The sequence below is a fragment of the Lepidochelys kempii genome, chromosome 16, assembly GCF_965140285.1.
Source record: "Lepidochelys kempii isolate rLepKem1 chromosome 16, rLepKem1.hap1, whole genome shotgun sequence".
Classification (NCBI taxonomy): Eukaryota; Metazoa; Chordata; order Testudines; family Cheloniidae; genus Lepidochelys; species Lepidochelys kempii.
The window spans coordinates 18,248,373-18,274,048 of record NC_136395.1 but is presented as its reverse complement, the minus strand read 5'-3'; the positions used below and the strand labels follow the sequence as shown (position 1 = coordinate 18,274,048).

General features: G+C 51.5%; 1 protein-coding gene across 3 annotated transcripts; it reads right to left on the bottom strand.

Moving 5' to 3' along the window:
• Window positions 1–179: 179 nt before the first annotated feature.
• Window positions 180–24,225, bottom strand: AIF1L (allograft inflammatory factor 1 like). 3 transcript variants are annotated; one of them, XM_073314105.2, is made up of 6 exons: window positions 24,048–24,223; window positions 23,876–23,937; window positions 12,811–12,877; window positions 7,427–7,468; window positions 5,145–5,307; window positions 180–2,268 (listed from the first exon to the last, which is right to left on the bottom strand). In XM_073314105.2, exons 1-6 carry the CDS (start codon window positions 24,076–24,078, stop codon window positions 2,181–2,183), a joined length of 453 nt encoding a protein of 150 aa, XP_073170206.1. In that variant the 5' UTR covers window positions 24,079–24,223; the 3' UTR covers window positions 180–2,180. The 3 variants fall into 3 exon arrangements, with proteins under 3 accessions (XP_073170206.1, XP_073170208.1, XP_073170207.1); XM_073314107.1 differs by lacking the exon at window positions 24,048–24,223 and adding an exon at window positions 20,202–20,340; XM_073314106.1 differs by lacking the exon at window positions 7,427–7,468 and having other exon boundaries at window positions 24,048–24,225.
• Window positions 24,226–25,676: the final 1,451 nt, after the last annotated feature.

Below are 25,676 nucleotides of genomic sequence, written 5' to 3'. Positions count from 1 at the left end.
ACATTAAATACACTTTTGCTTCACAGAGTTTCAGAAGATTTATTTTCAGTCTGTACAAGTAGAGCTGTGCTGCCCTCACCCACAATGTCTCTCTCCATTGCCGTTCTGAGACGAACAAGAATAGCAAGGCATTTTTTAAAAAGGGCAGCCTTTAGCAGGCGCAATAAGACAAGTTAGTGTTCCAAACAATAAATTGGGTATCTGTTTTTATTTAAGGCATGATTTAAAAAACCACAAAAGTTAAAAGCTGCCAAGGACAAAGGAAAAAAAAGCCAGAGTGGGAGGGAAGAAACACGATAAGCAATGAAACCCCAGGGGCAAACAACTACGTTCCAAGCATTGTAAATACAGAGTACACAGCAACGAACACTTCAATGTCCAGAGCACAGTCCTGCTAGATCTAAGTTCTGGTATGCAGGGGAGTCTTTCCCACCCCCAAAAGTGAGATATAAGATCCCTGTTCCCATAAAAAAAAAAGTTCACGTGCTCAATTTTAATCGCACAGTAGTCCCATTGAAATCAACTGACTCTGCATGTGAGTAAATTCAAGCACATAGGAAGGAGTATGTTTGGAGGATCAATGTCTAATTTAGGAGGTTTTGAGGGCATCAATATGAACAAACAGACTCATCCACAGTTCTTCTGGAACAGCTTAAAGACTCAGACTGGAGTCCCCTTTCCTTGACCTACAGGTTCAGCACATCACAGGCCTCTTCTGTAAAATTCGAAGGCAAAAAAGCTGGGCTCATTCTCCCACCACCCCAATATTTCAGGTGCAAGATAACAGCCAGTTCCAACTGGCTGTTAAAACGGGATTTATTCTAGGCACTTGAACGGATCAATCAGTGGAGCAGAGGAAGGCTGCAAGCTTCAGAAGCCAGCCACTTATTCACATTACAAGGAAAACAAACCCAATATATTATGAAGTTTACATTTTAACTATATAAATATAAGCAGACAATGGATCCACAGCTTCTACCACAGATGACTTAACAGAATAGTTTCTCTAGCTTCTAAAAAGGAGATCACAGTTGCAAGGGCTTATTCCCCTTGGTCAAAGAGGGACCCTACGGGGTGCTTGCTCTCTGTCCTGCACCATAGTCAAAGATGGAAGTTTTTTGTTGTCTTCTGGTTGGAGGCCAGTGATTGTGATTGGGAGGGCAATTCTTGCCTATTTTTAGTCTCACTGCTGTTATGAGCTCCTTTAAGTTACAGCTATGCAGGAATTCTTTAAGTTACTTGTGCATTCTTTAGTAGTTGCCATATAAGCAAACAATTATATGTTCCTGCAGACAGCTTAAGAAGTACACTTAGGGCTTAAATCTTGCACCTTGGGCAGGCAAAATACTGGTGGATGTCAGTGAGAATTTTGCCTGCCTTAGAACTGCAAGACAGAATGGGAAATCCAGGCCTCATTAGAAAGTCAATGGCAAAATTCCCATTGATTTCAGTAGGGCCAGGATCTCACCCAGAGGCTTTAACAGGTCCGCACTCTCATGGATTTGCACCCTAGTTCAAAAAGACACATGCAAGGTGTAACCACCAGCAAAATCTCTTCCACAGTCCTGATCAACAACGAAAGGAAACAGGGCCCCAAAGAGCCATCCCAGTTCGGCACCAGATCCCGCGCATCCTGGAACTGGATGGAGGCGTAGGGTAGAGCTGAGAAGGCACTTTACAAGGTGTGGCAGGGCAGTACTCAACAGCAGCCTCAGGAGACGCAGATAGCAAGGTAGTGACTGGCAGCAAGGCCATGTTAAGAACATACCAATTTCCCATGGGAGTGACTGGAGGATGCTCTGTGCCGAATGCAGATTCGGCATTTGATTCATTGTGGCTCAGGATCCACCTGTTCAAAAGGAGGCAGCCCTTTCTAGCAGAGAGATCCATGCTAGAGACCACAGAGAACAATCAGCAATTTCTCACCTGAGAACCACAGGTGGGGTTGCAGTTATTTTTGGTTTCACATTTACACTTTTGCTACCGATGAAACTGGCTAGGGGACGCAGCAAAGAGACAGCTACCTGTGGACTGGGGGTCCTTGGGCTTCCCTTGTCATTCCTCTTCTAAGGCAGATTAGTTTCTATCACTAAGACTGACCAACGTAAAAGTAACAAAACAGGTAACCCTCCTTACAGACCACCACGGTGCTGACAGATTTGGCTCTCAGCCTATTGCCTTCAGGGAAGACTGGCAATATCTCTCTCTGGAGGTGGGCCAGAAGGCTTTGGGATGTTTTCATTGGCTTTTCCTTCAAACAGCATGACTCTGGAAAAAACAAACAGTCAGAAGCATGAGTTAAGAAAACAGGTGAAAGTTTAACCCATCACCAGGATCGACAACATCTGTTGGAAAACAACAAGGTCTTTCTCCTATGCTAGAAAGTCCACTAGTTGGAATGCAAAACTGGGTGTCAGGATTCCTGGGTTTTATTCCTAGCTCTGCCCCTGACATACTTTGGGCAGTGTCTTCACCCTTCTGCGTATCCATTTCCCTAACAGTGAAACAGAGATGTTCTACATTGCACAGGAGTGTTGTGAGGCTCAATACATGCCAGCAAAGTGCTCGGAGATCCCCAGATGCAAGGCCTTATAGATGTGCAGAATAGTAACTGGTTTATGTTTTTCTTGATCCGCTCTAAGCTGCAAAAATATGGCTGTGCTATTTCCCCATCGCCACCACTACTCTGTAGCCAGTAGAGGGCAGTATTGCCAACACAGTACAAGGCACAGTATCTCATTTTTGAAGCAGCCATAAAAGTTGTGCCTTGAATGTCACTTGCAAAGTCGCCCATTTGGTTCCCATCTGAGAGCGCAAGGGATTTGTATGTTCACTTTAAGCAGCCACTTGAAGTTGATTGAGAACACATGGCAGATCACTGCTTCTAATACACTATGCCTACAGACATGTGCATTGGACAGCATAACTAGCCACCCCCTGGAAACTACACTGCACGCACATTCAGAAGCAACAACAAGCAATCCATAGCGACTGTGTGCTGGAGAAGGAGGAGGAGTGACTGCCGATTGGGTGGGGCCGTAACTGGAAAGAGAATCCAGAATGCTTTTTAAACTGTCACTGCTTTATTCCTCCCTCAGAATTGTAGCCACTTAACAGCTGGCAGCTGCTATCTTGGTTTGGTGGCTTTTGCTGGGACTGGAACTTTGCATTTACAATTGGAGCAGAAACTCAACCCTGGCCTGAGGACAATGGAATGCTTGTTTGGGTGTCTGCTGAGAAGGGACCTGTCTCTGTCTACCTAAAACTAGTCATATTGGGGCAGAGGATGGAGAGTATCAAACAGGCTTCAGCAGGGGAAGAAGGTTGCCAAGGTTGCCATGAGCGTTTGTGGTAGGAGTCACGGAACTATTAGGAACAAATCCATCGCTGGGGGAGAAAACTCCAGAAACATCCTTCACTAACATACTAACCAAGGGCAGTTAAGGGGAGAGGGGTGGTAAAGATTTCCCTCACCATAAATACACAGCAGATTAATGGCAATTGTTCTGCTGGTGTGGGGAATAAAATGATTCCCTTAACATCCACTTTGGAGAGCCAGTCGCACTAGAGGTATCCTTCAGAAACGGACGAGGGGCACAGAGGAGAGAGGACCCCATCCATCCATCTCGGTTAAGCACAAAAGCAGTGCTAGCATGGTTGGTGGCCATGAAAGGCAGAGAGGATTGAGGAGGGTGGGGAAGGAGCCCATAGATTCCACCCCACTGCTAGGGGCAGCCAAGCTGGTGCCCAGAAGCCATTTGTTACAACAGCAGGGCTTTCACCGCCCTTGTCAGGAGGGCACAAAAGGCTGTGAGAAGCTTACACCAGTGGCTCATACCACAGTAGAAGTGCCTCCCCTCCCCCGCATGCACTGCTTCAAACGTGCCTCCTCCTCCCGCTCCGGTGCCAAGGGAACAAGGAAAATCTTGGCACCAGGCAGGGGGGACTCTGGAATGGATGTGAGGAGATGGGAAGGGGGATTCTGTAGAAAGAGGCAAGTGACAGGAGCCTCCCTGCTTCTCTGCACGGTCGCTGAATTCCCAGTTCCGTGCGGACGCCTTTCAGACAGGAAAGCAAGAGGGAACCTACTGTCCTGCAAACCCGGGCAGACTCAGGTGGGAGAGAGGCGAAAAAGACCTAATCGCTACACTAGCCTCCCCCACCCCCGTCTAGGGTTACAGCTAGATTGGGGCATGAGCGTGATAGGACCTGGGTGGTCCCTGGGGAACACCTGTGTGGACACACACCAGGCCACAGCCTGAGTACGAGGCTATGTCTGTACTACAGTCACAGAGCGTGACTGCAGCTCACGTAGATGCAATCTAGCTAGCTCGGTTACCGGCGCAGTGAATCACGGCAGCATGGGCTACAGTACAGGGCTGACCCCATGAGTAATGACCCAGGGTTCCAGGCAGGCTTGGGCAAGCCGTGCTGAGGTGCGTGGTGCCGTGGCTTCGTGTCTATCGGCACCCAAGCTAGGTAGATCGAGCTAGCTGGCGTACATCTACTCGAGCTGCAGCGGCACCCCATGATAGGCCTATTGTGACTGTGTGGCGCACCACCTAGGAGGGCTGTGAGACGGGCCACAGGCTCAACCAGGCAAGTGGCCGAGGACTCCAGCGTACTGCGTCCTGTGTGCTTTGGAGCTGCTTTAACCCTGCCATGTCAATGCAGGACAAAGCCTCTTCCAGATACACCAGGCACCTCTGTAGCACATTCCTGGCAGCATGAGGTGGTGACAGACTTAGGACAGCCCTACCTCTGGATTTGGCACATGGTCCAACTTTGGAAGGTAGATTGAAAGCAAAGGGGGCCTGGAGCCACCACAACTTCAGCCCCCCTCCCCTCAGGCTCAGCCCTCACCCTGGCTGGACTCCGACTCCCGCCACAGTGACTCCCAACTCCTTCCATCCTTGAGATGCCGTTCTGCTCATTGCCTTCCAGAGACATTCTTCATCCTTTTCCCCATTCAGGCTTCCCAGCTTGTCTAGGACACATGGGTTCTTGCTCCATCTTTGCCCCTCGGGGACATGCAGAACAGCCCCTGCCTCCTGCTGCACCTGGCCCCCGAAACCTCCAAAGCGTGGAGCGCAGATCCCAGCATCACATCCTTTGTCTGCCCCCCAAACACCGCCAACACTCACAATTTAAGGACGGCGGAGCGCTTGCCAAGCATCACGTTGACGAAGTCCTGGTAAGAGATGGTTTCGCTAACCCCTCCAGTCACTTCAGAGATCATCTTCTTCAGCTCTAAGTGCGTCTTCGGAGCCCCCAGTTTCTCCATCATCCTTTTGACAGACATCAGATCTGCAAGAGGAAGAGCCAGAGAACCAATGCCAGGAATGGTGGCAGCGGGAGATAGTGCAGCACTGAACGTGACTAATAAGCCTTCGGGATACAGGACATCTACATTAACAACTCAGTCCTCCTCACCCCTTCAGTTACAAGCCAAGCATGCTCAATGGGCAACTCCGAGATCCAAAACAAAAGATCCAGCAAAACCTAAGCTGCCATTTTTTGCTGACCATGGCCACTGTGCCTCACGTTTCCAAGGTATAAAATAAAAAAATAATGCAGGAGAGATCCCTTGCAGCCCCATGCTGCTCTTGCAAAAGTCAGGGCTGACAGTCAGCAGCAGAAAGGTACCACAGAAACCAAGAATTACAGATATTTTTCCTCTGGGTGATGTCTAAGTTCGTTTAGTTACCAAACAAGTATCGGTGGCATCCATACTATTATACTTGTGTGCCTCAAACACTAGTGAATTCAGCCTCCTGTTAGAATCTACCACTCTCTCCTGCCTCGACCCCACAACATTGCTCTGGAAGTGTACGGCCATAACTGACTAGAGATTATCCTGAGGTAAAACATAAGACAGCCCCTACCATAAACCTGAGCATAGAGGTTGTGCCAAGGTGGGAGGAAGCTGCAAGTTAGACAGCTAAGGGCTGCTCTGACTTTTGCTGAGGCCAGTGGCCCTGGAGCAGCGCAGGGCTAAGGTGGTATAAAGCCACCTTTGCAGCCCCTCCCACTGGGTTTTGACTTTTGAGGTGCAGCCATCTGAGGGCACAGCATAGGATCAGACCCCTCGCTTCTAATCCTAACCCAGCTACTGACTCACTGCATGATCTGGGGCTAATCATGGCATCTGTGCCTGTTTCCCCATCCCTACCCTGTTGTGAGAAGATACGAGGGTCTCTGGATTCCAACTCTCCTGAAGTGTAGGAGGCAAGCGGCAGGGGAGGAGATTGGGGGGAGGGAGAGAGAGAAGCACCAATATTAAAGAAACCGAGCCAGACCCAAACAGGCCCCTTGGAAGTGGTGCTAAAACCCCACCCTCAGGCAGAATCTGAGGCAATTTCCTTCAGATTGTTCTCACTTGAACAATGAGCTGCAGGCTCCTTTCCTCCTCCTAACCAGCACCAGGGTTAGGAGCCAGGTCTCCTTCTTCCTCCCCGCCCACCAGGGACACTGGATCAGCTAAAGGAGGTAGAGGCGGCTGTGGCTTGCAGGGAACTAACAAGACAGACAGACACAGTGAATACCCTGTACTTTGGGTAAGTTAGCAACAGGGATGGCCCAAGGCAAAACCTGGGACCCAAATCCTGAACGTTGCAAAAGTCTGGATCTGGACACCGTGGCTTGGCCTCATCTCTTTTCAGCTGCCGGGGCCTGTCCCTGGGAAAGAGCAAGATAGCACCACTACCAGATGTGAGAAAAGCCTTCCTTAAAAACCTTAAGCCGGGAGATCTCAGCAGGTGAAAACAGAAAACTGGGCCCAGCTCCATAGCCTAGACCTCACCTTACAGAGGTCTGGGGGACAGCCCCTTCTCCCCTTACAGAGAGTCTGGAGGTAGGCAAGGACAAGCGAGCTTTGGTTTTGGGTGGAAACCTAGGAGCTTTGCTTGGTTTCCACCTCAAACCAAACAAAGCCTTAACGCTGCAGGCTCATCCAAGCATAAAACCCTGGATAGGAATCCATGACTCTTCCTGATACTTACTGAGAGAGAACCATGAGGAAAGGAGCCCAGAACAGAAAGAGAAGCAAGAGGGCTGAGCAGAGATCCAGGAGAAAGAGGGGAGCTTGGGACCAAGAGCAGACACATGTCTAATGCTTGAAGCAGGCAAGGAGAGACCCAGAGAGAGAGAGAGAGAAAGACAGACAGACAGAGACCATGGACAGGAGGCTGGACATGTGAGGACAGAGTCAGTCTCTCAGAAGCCAAGTGACAGAGTAAGGTTCCACAGGACCAGGCAAGAGATTTGGCGGGGAGCAGCCCGTGGTCTCTTTATCAGCACCTGGAGATAGAGTTTGTAAAAGTAGCAGCAACCCTGGCTTTATGCTTTGTAGTCCCAGTGTCTGCCCCAACAGACCACTCTCCTTCTGGCCTAGCAGCACTGATGTGTTCCTCAAGGGGTCACTCACCAATCTCGCCTTGGTTATTCAGGTCAAACTCCATGTATTTCTCTGGAAGAGACACACAGAAGGGAGTTAGCAAATCAGAGCAGCTTCAGCAGGCTCTCAGGGCAGCTCCTTCCACATCCCAGCTGAGGTAGAGGACAGCACTGAGTGGCACTGCTCCCTGACTGGGCACAGAGGCTAGATCACCAAGAGGATGCAATGAAACACACAGGGTGGTTATACCGGAATGGATCATTTGCCAGCTAGTCTTGCACCACATGACTCTTCGGAAGCTGGCAACAACCAAGCCTTTCAGAGGAAGGCAAAAAAACCCCACACCCCAAAATGCCTAACAGTTGCACTATTGTGTGTGGGTAGGGGAGGACGCAAGATGGTGAGGCCTACTGCATACAGCACTGAGCTGGGAGTCAGGAGACCTGACTTCTAGTCCTGGTTCTACAATGATCTGTTATGGGACCTCAGGAAAGTTATTTTTCTCTGTGCCTGTGTCTCCCTTGCCACCTGAGACCCATCTGCCTAGTCAGACTGTAAAGTCTTCAGGGCAGGGAATGCCTCTGACTGTGTACATATAGCACCTAGCACCATGGGGCCTTGATCTCAGCTGTGGGGGCTCCGACTGCTACTGGAATACAAAGAGTGACGTGCCTAATACCACCACGGGGTGGTCACACAGGGACACAAATGTCCAAGCTCTTGGGGTTAGTGCCCAGCCTTGAAAGCAGGCTCAACGGGCTCTAAAGCTCAGTAATGACTTCCGTCGTGGTTCCTTTCCTACAGGGAAAGGAAAGAAAGAGACATGGTACAAAGCAGTGGCCAGTGGCAGACCAAGGTAACGAGATACGGATGAGGACATTGTGGTATGAAGGAGGGATTTACATTAATACAGTATTGCACAGGTAAAGGGCTGATTTTTCCCCAGTCGCTTAGGTCTGATTTCTTGATGACTTGGAAGGGGCACTGCTCCACTGGGTGGGGTAACCTGTCCATAGGATTCACCGGGAGACAAGAGATCCAGGCAGGCCTGCCCATGTCATGAATTCATCCCCTCTTCGAGGCACAGCGGCTCTTACAGGATAGTGCTCTTTCTTCAAGAAATTTTTAGCCCCACCACTTAAAGGCAGCACCATCACCAGAGAGAGATCAGCCATTAGCAACCATTACACAACATGCACTGAATAGATTTTCAAAGAGTGCATTTTTTTTAAACTTTGAGGCACCACGTCTATTACCAGCAGAGACACGCCTTTCAGAATTCGCTGATCCATGGGAGACATCATATACGACATGAGTGAGAACTGGGCCAGGGTTTCTGCAATTGAACCTGATCTCAGGTCACATAAAGGGGCTTTGAAGATACAAAAGCCTTTTTGATGGACTAAGAACCAATTAGGCCAAATGCCAGTTCAGAGGTGCCAATTAGTGCCACAGCCCCCCATTCAGAACTGTGACAGGGTCGCCCCTGGGTGAATGCATAGGGCTCGTTAGTGCTAATGGGAGCTCCGTGCATGCAATGCACCTGGGCAACACGTACCACTCATTAGCGAACTGTGTATTTTCCACACTGGGTAGTGCAGCAGGCCTGTATCTCCTCATGTGACAGAGCCTTGCTGTATTTTACTTGGCTGATCTGGTTTCTAGAGTAGATGGATAACTGGTTTGATGTGGTAAATGATCCTGTTTTCTGAAAGATCAGTGCAAGGCAGATGTATTGGGCCACAAATTCTTTGATTTAGCCCCAAGCTGTCAGCTAACTAGCCACTGGATGGTTGAATGACAGCCTTCACTCTGGATTTAAACACTAAGGCACAATGGGCAGGGATGGTTGGAAAACTAGTGAGGGAAGAAATTGTGTCCTTTGACACACCTAAAGAATCAGGAGAGTCAAGACAGTGTACAGCTTGGGATGGCTTACTGCACGGAGAGCTAAAAGGCATTCCACTGAAACCCACTGTTTGGCACTTGGTATAATGAACTGGCTATTGTGTATATGCACAATTTTCCTCTAGCAGCTAGAATCAGAACTCATCTTTATGTCCATGGCCCTATACTGCTAACCTCTAAAAGGAGATTCTCCTCGAGCTCAAGTGGTAGGAGTCTGGTTTGGGTCAGAAGATTCTGTTGCTCCTGGCAACTTGAAATTCCAAGTTGCTATAGTCTGCAGCATGGCAATAATTGACGCATAAGAGGGCTACAGATGCGTTACAATAACTTTCTATTATGAAAAACAGCCTATGTCTAATACCATTTAAGTTGCTACCATGTAGTTAGCTCCACAAGCATTCCCATTACGCGGTGCGCTATTCCTAGTGGGAAGAGGCTGTGTTATTGTCTCCCCATGCCAGCAAAGCCCCTGGGCAAGTGCTGGATACTGCTCCTTATTAATCAGCATCATTTCAGAGTATTAGAGGGGTAGCCGTATTAGTCTGTATCCACAAAGACTTGTAAGGTAACTCCCTTCTCTTCATGTGTCAGTATATTTATGCCTGCATCTGTAATTTTCACTCCATGCATCTGAAGAAGTGGGGTTTTTACCCATGAAAGCTTATGCCCAAATAAATCTGATAGCCTTTAAGGTGCCACTGGACTCCTTGTTATTTCAGAGTATTGTTGTGCTTTACAGTACCAGGCTCAGGAGGACACTCCTGGATGGACAAAGCTACATTCTTCTGCCCCAAGCTCTAAGCAATGCCCTGATACCACTGTGGTGGGCACTATATTAAGAAATTCCCTCTCTTCTCCACCTTATTTTTGTAACATTAAGCAAGGTCATTTATAGCGGCACAGGGAAGTCCCAGCTCCATCACAGTATTTCCTTGTTCTACGGGCAAATTGCAGTTTAATTGCTCATTGTGCCATGTCCTTGTTCTACCAGCAACAGGTAAATAGCTGCCTCTGTTTACATTGCCCTGTGGCTCAGCTCAGGGCAAGAGGCCTAACCAAGCACAGGGCAGGGCATGATGCTAGAACTGCCCCTATGGCTGAGCAGCAGAGGACCAGCTGCAGGAGGGAATTTCCACCTTGACAAATGTCTCGTCAGCAAGCCCCCTTTCAGTCGCCAACAGAAATCCTGGGCTTGTCGGGGGAATAGCTTGTGACTGGCAGGTGGGCCAGAGGTACAGAGAGCAGCAAGGGACTAGGACAGCAGCTCTTGGGACAAGAGGCAGGTTTAATTCTCTACTTGGAGCGCCCTTCTTTGTGGCTCTGAGTCACTTGGCCAGGCTCAAGCACTGGGGTCACTCCTCCCAGCATACGAATCTGAAACGTGTCCCCCACTGCATGTCTGCTGTGCGCAGTGTGTGTGTTATTTTCTCTGTTCCTCTGAGAATGTTTGACAGGCAGTGCAGAGAACAGAGGCAGCTTTATACCATGGCGCTCTGAGCCTGAGCCTACACGTTCATGTTTCTCTTTCATCCTATGCTGCCGGGATTCAATGGGGTGAAATCCTGCCCTGCTAACCCCAGCGCATTCACACAAACACCGCTTCTGCACAGGGGCTCCTGAGACTCTCTGGCTCAGCTGGGCGAGGGGGACACACAATGCGCCGATTGTTGAGAGAAGCTGGAGGAGGTGTTGGCGGCAGGGAGCGGGACTCCCACAGAACAGGCCATCGAGCCATGGAGACAAATGCACGAGGCGGGGGGGGAGGAGATGCCGAGGCCTCCTGTTACAGGGAGTTCTGCGGCTGTGACCCACAGTCACAATGTTTGAAGAAAGCCCAATTCAGAGGGAAAATAATTCAGGGTTTCAGCAAAAATGGAAGGAGAGGCAGGTGATGGGAGTGGGTGGGAGGGAGGGAGAACCGGGGGAAATTGGAGACATCCAGTTCCCTCACTCTCCACTGGGCAAGGCACCAGCCAGCACCCTCCAGGGCTGAGATCAAAGTCAAAAGCAGCCAATGCCTGGAATGGAAGCAGGTTAGGCAGCTGCCCCAGGGCCCCTAAAGATGGGCCCCTATTTGCTGAGGAGCCGTGTGTGCGTGAGGACAGACGACCAAGGGGAGTATGGCACAGAAGGCATGTTTTCCCAGGGCAGGGTCTTTAAGGGTTTGTCTACACTGCAGTTGGAAGGTGCGAGTCCCAGTGCGGGGAGCCAGACTTGCACTAGCTCTGCTCGGCATGGGCAGCAGCTCAGGTTAGCCACCGGAGCTCGGATCTAGGGGATCGGGCAGTCTTGGAGCCTGGTGGCTAGCCCGAGCCGCCGGACATGCTGCTATTTTTGGTGTGCTAGTTCGAATGGAGCTAGAGTGAGAGTCTGTCTACCCCCTCTGGGAATCCCCCTCCCAGCTGCAACACAGACATCCCCTAAGGTTTGAGCATTGGCCTGCTAAACCCAGCGTTGTGAGTTCAATCCTTGAGGGGGCCATTTAGGGATCTGGGGCAAAAATTGAGGATTGGTCCTGCTTTGAGCAGGGGGTTGGACAAGATGACCTCCTGAGGTCCCTTCCAACTCTGATATTCTATGATTCTAACGGCCTGTTGAGAAACAGAGGCAGCCAAGACAGCTCAGCGTGAGACTTGCCCCACCCAAAACGGGCCCAAACCCCACACCCAGAGAGCCCCACATGCAGATCCATGCTTTGTGCTGCCCTCCTCCCCACCACAAAAAGAAAAGAAAAAAAAACACCATTCCAGGCCTAAACCAAAACCCCAGATCTAGGAACAGGAGAGTTTTGGGTGGAAAATGAAGATGGGGCACACCTCTAAACTCCATCAATATGGACTGGACTAGGAGAAGGGGTCTGGGAGGGAATGGGTTGGGCTGGACGGCAATCTATAGCGTGTTAGGAAAGACAAGAGGGACAAGTGGCCTAAACAGGGATCCCAAGACCCTCCAATTCTGAGGAAGTTTGGAGCCCAACTTTGTAGCAGAGGCTTCTACTCACTTGTCCAATCAATCTAGGTGCTTATATGGCTACAATCACTTTATTGGCTCAGTATCTCCTAGGATCTATCGAAATACTTTTTCTCTCCTCCCCTTCTCACCCTCTAGGGCCTTGCCTGCACTGGAAGATTCTGTATTTGTTTTCAAGCAATGGTGCAGCCATTGCTAGCATGGCAGCTGTGCTGTTGCTGGAAAACAGGAACACATGTTTGAGCGCAGAGCTGCCCTTAGAGGAGTAACTATTTTGCCAAAGTTGTGTGAGAGGTGCCTGCGGAGGGACCACTTGAGGGTGTGTGTCTGTGTGTGAAGACTCATTGTGGGAAAACAAGTCACAGTGAAGGTTAGCGCTTAGTCTGAAACGTGAGGAGGCTGTTATCTCAGTTTAGTCACTTATCTCTTCTGGCAGCGAGTTCTACAGTCTGGCTGGTCCTAGCTCCTGGGAAAAGGCTACCCTTGGCACACAGAGTACAGGTGAAAGGGGACAGAGAGCGGCAGCTAAGTCTCACCTTTGAACACCGCAAGTTTCTCCTCCAGATCTTCTTCATCACTGAACTTGGGGTCACAGAGAAATTCCTAATAGGGGCAGAAAAGTCCCAAAAGTTAAAAACACAAGGCAAAGCTCCTCAAAACTCCTAGGGCAAGTCTAAGATGGGATGTGTGTTTGACTAGATAAATACCCAAGAGGGGAATTAACTGCCAAAAGTCAAAAACAGATGCTGTTTACAAAGCTGAATATCATCAGTGCCAGGAGAGATCTAAAATGAGTCAGTTCCTGCCCCCACCCTTATAGTGAGAATCCTAGGGAACCAAGAGGGAATCACAGTGCCTGGAGATTTCTTAATGACAACACCTTCATTGCACCAGCAACTCCGGGACTGTTCTAGCGGCAATGCCGGGGGATTCCTTTCAGTTCTGTCCATAGGCAGACACTATAAGAGTGTTCCTGATATAGCCATATAGAGTCTGAGGTAGCAGATGAGAGACTCCAACCCCCTCACCTCTCTCTCCTCTATGCATACACACCAATGGCTTTTGGTTCTTTAGAGCCAGCACAGTTCTCTCAGGGCTTTGAAGCTCCTGGATTCACTCAGGATGTGGTGCACACTGGATACTAAGTTAAGAGGACCTTTTACTAGCGAGACACAGCTAGTGCCTCTGATGCACTGAGGCAGGAAACAGGTTCTCCCAAGTGCTGGAGGAGTGGCATGCCTGTCAGTTCTGCTCATCCACTTGCAGATGTCTCCAGGCTCCACTGCCATCATCTCACGGCTTTATTATTAAAGTGCCTTAGCACTGCAAGGTGAAGAGCCTGGAGCTCCAGCACACAGCAGGATCTGGACAGCAAGCTCCACCGCTGTGCCCCTCCAGCGAACCTCTGCTGGCAATATACTCCCTGCAGCTGCAAACTGCAGGGTCTTCCGCTTCTTTTCCAGCTTCCCATGTCCACCCAACGTCCAGGAATTTAGTCACTTGGTCCGTGTTCAGCATTCTTCTCTGCAGCAATCATTAACAGCTGCCGTTTATTTTTTTGCTTGTATGGGGCAAGGACCCTCCAAGGGATTGAGGGGCAGTGGGCTGAGGCTGCTGCACACTCCATACATTCATGGCTACACAGTTTGTGTCTGCAACGCATGGGAGTAGCAGAAGCGGCCCCTGGCCTTAAGGTATTGGGATGCCCAGTCGTCACTAACATTACTGGAAACTTGCATGTTCTTTCCTACAACCCTGCTGGACACAGCCTTTACTGCTAACAAAATAGGAACCAGGCTGCTGGACCCCTGAGGTGGCTCAGAAAGTCTCCGCCTATAGCTCTGGGACCATCAGGTGCTGACTCAGCCATCTCTAGTCTGGAGATTTTAGGGCTTTAAGTACATTTGACACCTGTTTCAGAAGAGAGAAAACAACCAGTCAGCCACACCCAAAGCAGTGGCCAGCATGGATGGTGGGAGGGGCGGGATGTGATGCTTCCCAGGGATACCCAGGGCTGAGAAGCACTTTGCTACCACCTATCGGAGGTCAGCTCCATGACTGCACCGGCCACAGGCAACACAAGCACTGCCCACTAGGCCTCTGCAGGCCCCGCTGTCTCTCAACCGGTTAGTGATAGGCACACTCCAACCCCTGAGCCCTCCAAGCGACTCCCAGAGCTCCCAGTCCCTGATCCACTGGACACTCCCAGTATTCGCAGATTCACTGCTTCCAAAGAAACAGTGCACCCCAGCTTCCCTGTTACCTCTCAGATCATTGCTCTGCTTCACACACAGCACTTAGATAGGCTGATAGTGAAATCAAGTAAAAGTCTATTTAACAACGTGTAGAGGTTCAAGAGATAGCAAGTAGAAATATTGGAAATAGACAGTTACATATAAAACAAAATCAGAACACGCATTTGACAACCTAGACTTACTGCACCAGTTACTGTCATGTCTTCTATCTGGAGCAAATCTCAGCCCAAGTCCTTTCAGTATTTTACAGCCAGGTTTGGCTGTGATCTTCTATTTGTGAGACAAGTCATTCTATCAGCTTGCCCCCCTCCCAAGGAAATATCCAGGGTCTACCTACCTCTGTGTCCCATTATAACCCAACAACCCATTGGGTTTACTTGTAAGCAGGGCCGCCTCCTGATGTTTATTTCTTTCTGCAAATTTCCTCTCCTGAAGGTTTTTGCAACCTCTTGATTAGCATTTGGCTCAGGATGCAAACCAGCCTCCACTGTGAGACATACAACACACAGGAGACCGGACACGTTACCCCCTGCCGTAAGAATGTTCGAAGTTTGTCCCCTCCTGGTCACCTGCCTTAAGAACATAATTCTCAGCATAGAAACCTAACTCCTTCAATATTACCCATACACACTTGTCACAGTGATTATGGTAACCAAGTGGCTGCTGGCTTTCAATAGAGACTTCACATGCCACCCTTTAGTGAATTATTATGCATATATCCAGCCCAGCAGATGCCTGTAAAACTCTATGCACTCCTGTGCCCTCTGCCAGCTGGCACCAAGAGGTCCGTGGGTCACACTGGGGAAACCCCCAAATGCACTGCTGGCTCTTCCCCAGCACAGAGCTGACCAAGAACCCATCTACATGATTCAATTGCAGTCATTTTTTAAAAAAATCCTACCATACTTGCCTCCTCCCTCTCAGAGCCCACCCCATCCCCGCTCTGTACAAACAGCTCCTGGCATTCTTACTTATAGCACAGAGACAGGCCTGGATCAGCACACTAGGGCTGAATAGTAACACCTCGCTCTCACACCGTGCTTTTCATCAGCGCCTCTCCAAGCAGGTCAGTATCGTTATCCTCACCTAATGACTGGGAAACTGAGGTACATAGTGGTGAAGTCTGGATCCAAATCTGCATTCTGTTAAATAGCCCCATCTCTAATAGGGTCCCTCTCAACTCTTGCTAATTAATTAGTTATTGCTTAATATACCTCTCGACAGTGCTCAGATTTTATGGTGATGAGCAGAGTGTAAGAACCAACACAGAACAGAATGACATCCCTTAGCTCTGGTCTCTCAAGCAACCTCAGAGAGATCAAGCAGCTCTGCTGTGTAAAAGCCCCTCACTAAAGATTTCAGTCATGTTACCGTTGGATCATTCTCTCACCACCAGCGAGCCACACTTTATTCAGGTTCTCCTCATGCACAAGCCTGCCTGTTCCATTTACCACCACCCCTGCTCCCAACCATGCTCTCTGCAACTTAACCTGACCTTTCTTTACAGTGACCAGATCTGAACACTGCTCTAAAGGTGGCAAAAGCACAGTATCCTTAGGCTTGTGTAACATACGCTGCCTGATACAGCCTAGTGTTGCATTAGCATCTGTTACCACTACAGCACCTCCACTTGAGAATTTAAACAGCTGGTCTAAGCAACACACCCAGATCCTTCCCCTCACCCACGTAAACCAGTCTGGTTCCCTTTGAACCACACTTGAATAGAAAAAATGATCCAGCAAAGAGTATCACTCTCCAGTTCAATACTATGTTCAGCCCTGGAACCCAGCTGAAAGTGCAAGGGGAGTTTTGGGCGGCAGAATGCCATTACTCAAGGTGGAATTCAGCCAGGTCATCAGGGTTAGCGTTCTATACGTAGAGAGAGTCTCAGGGGAGCGGTGAGGGACACAAGTGGTCATGCCCTTGGCTTCGTATCTCATCCAGAACTCCAGCAGCACACTATCCCCATACACCATCTGCCCACCCTCTGTAGAGCTCATGGGGCACGGTGGCAGACTCGCAGGCTACAGAGTGAACCTGTGTTGGGAGGGAGGGTTATTATGGGTATAAACAATCTCTGCAGAAGTGACCTGTCTAACGTCACAAGAGGAGGGAGTGGAAGAGCCAGTACAGAACCAGGGCCTGACTCCCAGTCCCACGACTTACTGCCGGAACATGCTGAGCAGAGCAGTGGGTATATTTTTCTCACAGAATGGAGGGGTGGTGAAAAAGGAGAGGCATTTAGGATGGGAGGACATCAACTCCTGCTGCCCTAGGCCAGCTATAAGTTGCCAGGGAAGGTGCCCAGATGCCAACACATAAGAGCAGGTGGCACTGACCCAGCAGGTATTCAGCTATCTTGATGTCAGCAGCCAGTTCTCTTGCTACAAGAAGTTGGGGCCGGGGAAGTGGGGGGGGAATGCATTTCATCAGCCGGGGGAGAGAGTCACAGCCCAGCAGCCCTCACAGGGCCTGGTCTGGGATGTGCAAAGCAACAAGGAAGACATTTCAAATGGAAACATTCCACCCTCAACACTGTATACAATTCCTGTTTGTAGCCACTGTGATAAGAACAACAGGCATTAACAATATCACAGAGGAATTCCACCCCCAGGGTCTGGCGACTTGGGCTCTGCTCTAGCGGTTAAGGTTGCTCCCAGAGCCCTCTGCTGGGGCTCCAGCTTTTAGGGGCCTAGTTGCCTATCTAGCATCTTATTACTATGCAGAAGTGCACAAATGAGACACACCGAGTGCACAGATTAGACGGAGCTACTCTTGGTTAGAGGACATCTTCTTTAGGCATATGGACTTGGATGCACAAGCCCTCTCTAACTGCAATACAACTGGGGTAGCAAAAGCACAGACCCCCTCAGCCCCACCCCACTAACCCACCTGGACCTTTCAGGGTATGGAGGTATGATTGCAGCATGTGGAGAGCTACCTAGTTCAGGAACCAAGAGCAGCAAAGCCACCGCAGCATGCATGGTGCAAGCCTGCCCAGGACCCTGGGTGTGTACTGGGGTGGCTAGCTCTTGCGGAAGTCCACGCTGCTATGGCTTCACTGCTATTGGTACCGAAGCGAAATCAAACCTACGCATGCTGCAATCACACCTCCAACTGCAGTGGAGACAGGAGCCTGTCCCTCACGAGGGGCAGGCCCATCTACCTATAGCATTTATAGTGTTTATAGAGTGCCCATCACTGGGCCTGTCGCAACGGGCCATTGAATTCTTAGGCTCTGCTGAGACTGCCCCTTGAAGTGGGGACCTCAACTGGGGCATTTTTGTCAAAGTCCCTAAAGCAGTCCCCTAAGAAAGAAACACATTGGAAAGGATAGCTTCAATGCCCTTTGGCAGTCAGGAGGCAGCAGTGGGGAATGGCTTCCTGCCAGAGGTCCTTATCCACACAGGAGTCAGGAGAGTACTAAGTGCACCATTTCAGCTTCTGACAGCAGAGTCCAGAGGGGACCAGCTGTTAGCTTCCCAGGTGGCATCCCTGACTGTTCTCCCCAAGCCTGCTAGGGAGTGAGGATAGGTGCTCCTAACAGATCTCTATCCTGCTTAATGGAGCTTGTTTGCAGCCCTGGGGATTTTGCAGGCTGGAAAATCCCCTCAGAAAAAGTTGGAGAAAGTTTCTCCTTTTCCATATACGGTCCGGGCTGGCTCTCGAGGGCGACCCCGCCATGCCATCTGCACAGCCTGGTATGCCAGCTATGTTACAGTTGGGAGGATTTGGAGAGGTTTAAATCTCTGCAGTTGCACAGCTGATCAGATTTTTAAAAAGGCAAAAAACAACTATCCTACCTCACCCTCAGTGAAGAGAGGAAGTACAGAGGCTGGTCAAGAAGAGCAGAGCAGGGTTAACTGTCCGCAGCTGTTCCAGCCCATTAATCCCGCAGTATTTGCAGGCTGTTTGCAGCCTGTTTCATGCAGCAGTTGTGTGCACAGAACACGCACCCCTAACACTCAGGGCAGCACACCCTAACACTCAGGCCCAGGAGAGGTGTTAAAGTGGGGGGGGAGAAGCCAGCAAGGGCATTAAGTAGCTCTCCAAGGAAATCCAAGCTCGTTGCATTTCAGACACCCAAACCCCCCTACAAGGAGACTTCTGCCGCAGAATGAGGGTGGCACAAGTCATAAGAACGTTCCCACTCAGTGCAATGGGCTGAAACTACCCCAGCTCAAAGTGTCAGAGGGTTCTGGGAAGAGCAGCTTTCCAGAGTCCTGGCCCTTGACACTTCCAGGTGCGATTGGGGGAGGTTAGAGAGCAGAACGTAGCTCTTTCCTCAGCCTTCTTAGCCCCAAATCTCGCAGTTGCCCCTGGATATCAGGCAGTGCTAGAACTGACCCCAATCTCTCTAGTCTCCACATCTCCCAGCCCTGTAAGCTGCCCTGGTATCTCACTCTTAAATCACCCCCACATCAGACACTGTGTCTACCTCTCCTCTGCCAGGTGCTCTCTTATTCAGGCCTCTCACTGGTTCAAGTCCTCTCCAATCCCCTCCTCTGTGGTCTCCAGAGGTCCCAACTCTACAGGGCTCAGTCAGTCCAAGAGATCCTGGCTGCTCTCATCCATACCCAGAAGAGAAACCCACCAAGTGCAATACATTGGCACACAGTGAGGGCAAGAGATTGGGATTGGGGCACCTCAGTTCTACTCCAGGTTATGCCACAGGCTTGCTCTGTGACCTTGGGCAAGTCATTTCCCCTCTGCGCCTCAGTTTCTCCACCTGTAATATGGAGATGACACTCCCCATCCCCATGGGGGTTGGGAAGGTTCATCAGCCTTTTCAAGAGATGCTCAGATGGAAGGTGCTGGCCTGGATGAGCTCCAGATGTTGTCACGCTCCTCCCTGAAGCCTTCACTGGCTTTTGTCCATCTCAGAATCCATTACACGCCCCCACAGCCTTTGAGACCCTTCATGGACGTGCCCCTTCACCCCACACCCTCTTCTCTTCCTAGCCTCCAGCCCACTCGTTATGGGCCTCCTGACAGGTGGAACAGCAGGAAGTCTGGTAAAGTGCCAAAGCCACCCAGAATTAACCCAGCCAGCTTCCTATTGCCAGCACTTACCATCCCAACTCCCCTTCCTCCATGAAGCACCTCCCCTGAGAGATTAAGGCACTTACTGTCCATGGCATGGGCACGGAAGACAGGAGAGAGGTGGGGGGGGGGGGAAGATGGACCCATCTTGTATCCTAGTCTCTGGGACAGGAGAAGGTTTCCCCCTCCAGCCCAGGGGCCTCCTCTATACTGCACCAGGGAAAGGGACCTCATCCAGCCCTGGTACCAAGGGCATTTACCCTAACGGTCCCTTGAACCCTCTAATCCTTGATTTGCTGTTCCTCCCTCCAGCCCCCTGCCAAGGTCTGCAGGACGTCCGGAGGCCCCACCACCGAGCTCACCCATTGGCTACACAGAGCATGGAGAAAAGACCCAAGTCAGCATTCACAAGAGTAGAAACTGTGCACTCCTGGGAGAGGAAATCAGAACAGCTCGGTACAGGCTGGGGTGAAAGTTGAAAGCCCTTCCCAAGAACAATAGCTCCTATTCTTCCCAGGGCGCGCTCCTGCAGGGACCGTTATGGCAGCTGGCCACAAAGCATCCACTGGCACACAACGGTCCCTGGCAGAGGCCCAGCCCTTATCCACACACACGATTTCAGTCCTCACCTTGTAGTGAGGAAGGGGAAGAGCCCGCTAGCTCGGGGGTTGCTGTCAAGAGACAGCCCCTGTGTAGATCCAGCTTTGCTGTCCTGCAGTCTCCTGCCCTAACCTCCTGCAGCGGAAGTGCTCCTCCAAGGGCCACTGGCTGTGGAGAAAACAGGCCTAAGTTTCAGGGTAGAGTGCAATGGGGCCTCTCTCAAAGTGCCCGCCTGGCACCAGCCATGTGCCCAGCACAGGTTGGATCAGGCCAGAAGAGTGTGCAGGGAGCCCACTGAAGGAGAGAAAAAAGGCACCCACCTCCACCCCATCCCTCCCACTGAATGTACCTCTGATCTCTCAGCTGTCGGAGACCGGCCCCCTGAAGGCATTCCTCTGCCTCAGCACCACAGGGCCCGAGGGGACACAACGCTAGACTCACGGCCAGTGGCTGTGGACGTAATACAGATTCCCCATTCCTCACCTTGCCGTCCTGCCCCAGCCACCCATTCCTGCCCCACACCAGACCAATCTCCACCCCAGGCTCAGGCCAGCTCCATTCCTTCCTGGCTGCCACACCCCTGCCCTCTTCTCAGGCCAGCCACACTCCCTGCACAGCACCACTGTGGTTTATGGGGAAGCATTACTGCATACCTCAGGGTTTGCTGCTGCCCCTGTTGAAGCCACAGCAGCACTGAGGTCTGTGGGGAAGAGGGCCGTTTACACTTGTTTTACCTTCACGGGCCCCTCTGCTCCGGTCCTGGTTCAGTCTGGTTGGATTATTCAAACATAACCTCAGATCTGAGCTATGCAACTAGGACAGGAGTGGGAAGCTGCTGGGAAGGGACCAGGCCTGGCTGCTCATTCCCATCATCCTGCCAAATGGTCCCATGATGTATGAACCTTGCCCAGCCTGCAGAGCACACCCAGGGGCTCTGTGAGGCTCAAAGGGGCAGCTCTGTTTTGTTGGGCCCTCTGCCAGCGAACACCCATATGGCTCTATCCAGCTACCTCTCCGCTTTGGACACCTCCCCATCCCACCCTATGGCAGGCTGGGGAGACACCCTCCTTCACCTGTCCACAAGTTTCCATAGTCTCTGAAGATCCCTACGTGCACTGGGAAATGGAACTGAAGCACTCAGAAGGACAGCTGGGCACCTCACTCACTACTATGGCCCCCTAATACCAGAGTCACAGATCCAGCCCGTGGGGATGGGGCTCTCCTTGCTGGGGCAGGACTGGGTCCCTCGAGCCATGAGAGTAGGTCAGCAGGTCTATTCCCATTTGGGGCTGGGGGAAGCAAGCCAGACACCAGACAGGAGGCAGTTACATGAAGAACCCAGTGGGAATTAAGACTAACTAGGGCCTGGCCCCACAGACACTTTAGTCTTTCATAGAATCATAGAATCATAGAATATCAGGGTTGGAAGGGACCCCAGAAGGTCATCTAGTCCAACCCCCTGCTCAAAGCAGGACCAATTCCCAGTTAAATCATCCCAGCCAGGGCTTTGTCAAGCCTGACCTTAAAAACCTCTAAGGAAGGAGATTCTACCACCTCCCTAGGTAACGCATTCCAGTGTTTCACCACCCTCTTAGTGAAAAAGTTTTTCCTAATATCCAATCTAAACCTCCCCCACTGCAACTTGAGACCATTACTCCTCGTTCTGTCATCTGCTACCATTGAGAACAGTCTAGAGCCATCCTCTTTGGAACCCCCTTTCAGGTAGTTGAAAGCAGCTATCAAATCCCCCCTCATTCTTCTCTTCTGCAGGCTAAACAATCCCAGCTCCCTCAGCCTCTCCTCATAACTCATGTGTTCCAGTCCCCTAATCATTTTTGTTGCCCTTCGCTGGACTCTCTCCAATTTATCCACATCCTTCTTGAAGTGTGGGGCCCAAAACTGGACACAGTACTCCAGATGAGGCCTCACCAATGTCGAATAGAGGGGAACGATCACGTCCCTCGATCTGCTCGCTATGCCCCTACTTATACATCCCAAAATGCCATTGGCCTTCTTGGCAACAAGGGCACACTGCTGACTCATATCCAGCTTCTCGTCCACTGTCACCCCTAGGTCCTTTTCTGCAGAACTGCTGCCTAGCCATTCGGTCCCTAGTCTGTAGCTGTGCATTGGGTTCTTCCGTCCTAAGTGCAGGACCCTGCACTTATCCTTATTGAACCTCATCAGATTCCTTTTGGCCCAATCTTCCAATTGGTCTAGGTCCTTCTGTATCCTATCCCTCCCCTCCAGCGTATCTACCACTCCTCCCAGTTTAGTATCATCCGCAATTTCCACACACCCCACCTCAAAACAGTGCCCCTTCATAGACCCCTCCTGCCAGCCAACACTCCAACTCGGATCTCCATCCAGCCCTCCATCCAGCCCCCCTCATATGGATTCTTCCCCCGCAGCCTCCTTCCCCTGCAAACGCCTTCGTCTTCCCCTCCCAGCTCTCTACACAGACCCTTAGTTCACGCCGATTTCTCGTCGCTTTTGGGCTTCTAGCTGAAGGATTCAGCTTTAACTAGCTCCTAACCATTTCAATCTGCTCCACAAGGGAGACGAAACAGGGCACAAGCCAAGGGATCAGCTGCCATTTACACTGGGAGACACCCAGGCTTTGTCTGCAGACAGCTCTCCCCACCGGGCACAGGCGGTGGTCTCACTTGCAGCGCAGTTTAGGAGCTGGAGGGCTTTAGTGACACGCTTGGAAAGGTGTTTTGTTTTGTTTTTTGGGTTTGTTTTTTTTGGGGGGGGGGAGAAGAGGAGGACTGAGCCAGATCTAGGACCTTCACTACACAACGCCACTGACCATGGTCACTCCGGCTAACAAAAGGTGTCTTAAGAAACGGTGCATGTTTGATTGTTGTGTCAAGCTGAGAATCTGATGGGGGAGGGGGAAAGGGGGATTTCAAAACTTTTCAGTGAAGAAACACAAATCATCCATCCTTACCCCTAACACGCTGGCCCCCACCTAGCACGGCTCACTGGATGAGCTCAAGGCTGGAGGGAGGCACATTAGAATTGCTTTAGGAGGAGGCTCTTCAGCAGATTTTACTAGAGAGCGGGGTAACTGAGGTAGGAGAGCGTGTCCCTGTGGGTAGAGTCCTGAACTGAAGTTCAGGCTTTCCCATCCCAACTTTAGCAAGTGACATCATTGGTCCGTGCCTCAGTTTCCCCAGAGGTCAGCTGTGGCTAGCTAGGCCCTGCCTGGCAGGGGGTGTGATAGGGGTGGCGCAAGCACCTAGACACACCTATGCCCCCAAAACACACCCACGCCAGAAGCCAAGATTTGGCCCCTTTCCCCAGTTCACACGTGGGAGACCTGGGCTGGACGCAGGTTGAGCCGCGTGCGACGTGTGTCGGAAATCGCAGGGCGGCAGGAACTTCTGGCTCCCGCCAGCCACGTGGAGCTGCGGGGCGGCCTGTCCCGGCCCCAGCTGGGGGGAGCCGGAGCAGAGGCGGCTGGGACCGCAACCCCCCGGCCCCCTTCCCAGCAGCCGCAGGTAGGAGCGAGCAGCTCAGACCCTGGCAAACCAGCACCCACAGGGGAGGACCCCCCCCCCGAGCAGCTCGCCTTCCCAAAGCCCCTTCGCAATCCGGATGGACGCTCTGGCCAGGTCCCCCCCCGCCCCGTGCACCCAGCTTCTCCAGCGCGCCCGGCTCCGTCCTGGCCGGCGCCCCCCGCCCGCTCGCCTCCTACCTTGTTGATCTCCTCCAGCCGCCCCTCCTGCTGCGCTCTCCGCTGCCCGTAGGCTTTGCCTCCTGCGCCGGGAAGAGAGGGGCATTAGCGGGGTGGGGCGGGGGCCGGGCAGCGCAGGGGGCAGCGCGGGCTCTCTTGCGCCCCGGAGGCGCCGGGCTCGGGGCGCGCTTACCTTGGAAGCGGCTGTTGAGGGTCACGGCCATGCTGAGCTGCCCCGCGCCCTCCCGCCGGCCGGGCTGGCTGCACTGCGGAGCGGGACGAGCTGCGAGCCGGGAGCGGAAGGGCAGCCCAGCCCCTCTTGAGCGCAGCCATTCACCAAGCGGGGCCCTGGTGACTCAGCGGCCCCTCTGCTGGAAGAGGCAAAAGCATGCACCGGCCAGGCACTGCCCGCTGCCGGAGCCAGGCAGGGGTTAACCCTTCCCTTGCCTCCCTCCCCCGCCCCTCCTCCTGGAGTCGGTTCTGCAGAGCGCCCACAGCGGGCACTTGGAAGGGGCCAGGGCTCCAGAGAGCGTTTCTAGCCAGCCCAAGGCTCGGGCCCTGCCAGCCGCCGGCTTTTCAGGAACCGCTGCAGACGGCTGGTTGGGCCTGGACTGAAGCAGCAAACTGACAAGGTCTCGCAAACCGCTTTGCTGCAGGGGCTAATAACGCTGGCCTCCCCATCAGCCCAGCGAAAACTGAGGTTATGCACCAGCCAGCGCCTCACCTAGACCCCTCCATAAGCTTTGGAAGACACCAGGATCATAGAATCATAGAATATCAGGGTTGGAAGGGACCTCAGGTATCATTTAGTCCAACCCCCTGCTCAAAGCAGGACCAATCCCCAACTAAATCATCCCAGCCAGGGCTTTGTCAAGCCTGACCTTAAAAACTTCTAAGGAAGGAGATTCTACCACCTCCTTAGGTAACGTATTCCAGTGTTTCACCACTCTCCTAGTGAAAACGTTTTTCCTAATATCCAACCAAAACCTCCCCCACTGCAACTTGAGACCATTACTCCTTGTCCTGTCATCCACTACCACTGAGAATAGTCTCGATCCATCCTCTTTGGAACCCCCTTTCAGGTAGTTGAAAGCAGCTATCAAATCCCCCCTCATTCTTCTCTTCTGCAGGCTAAACAATCCCAGTTCCCTCAGTCTCTCCTCATAACTCATGTGTTCCAGTCCCCTAATCATTTTTGTTGCCCTCCGGTGGACTCTTTCCAATTTTTCCACATCCTTCTTGTAGTGTGGGGCCCAAAACTGGACACAGTATTCCAGATGAGGCCTCACCAATGTCGAATAGAGGGGAACGATCACGTCCCTCGATCTGCTGGCAATGCCCCTACATATACATCCCAAAATGCCATTGGCCTTCTTGGCAACAAGGGCACACTGTTGACTCATATCCAGCTTCTCGTCCACTGTAACCCTTTGGTCCTTTTCTGCAGAGCTGCTGCCGAGCCATTCGGTCCCTAGTCTGTAGCAGTGCATGGGATTCTTCCGTCCTAAGTGCAGGTCTCTGCACTTGTCCTTGTTGAACCTCATCAGATTTCTTTTGGCCCAATCCTCTAATTTGTCTAGGGCCCTCCGTATCCTATCCCTACCCTCCAGCATATCTACCTCTCCTCCCATTTTAGTGTGGCTCCAAGCCACACACTGACCTGTGTTGGCTGCATGTTGACTAAGGAAGCCACAGCTGACCACGAAAGGGATCTGTGAATTAAGAAAGCCAGCACCACATATGGTCGCCTCCACCACTGGATCTGGAAGCAACATGGACTCTGTCTACAACAAAATTCACAGTCTATAATGCTGTGGTCCTG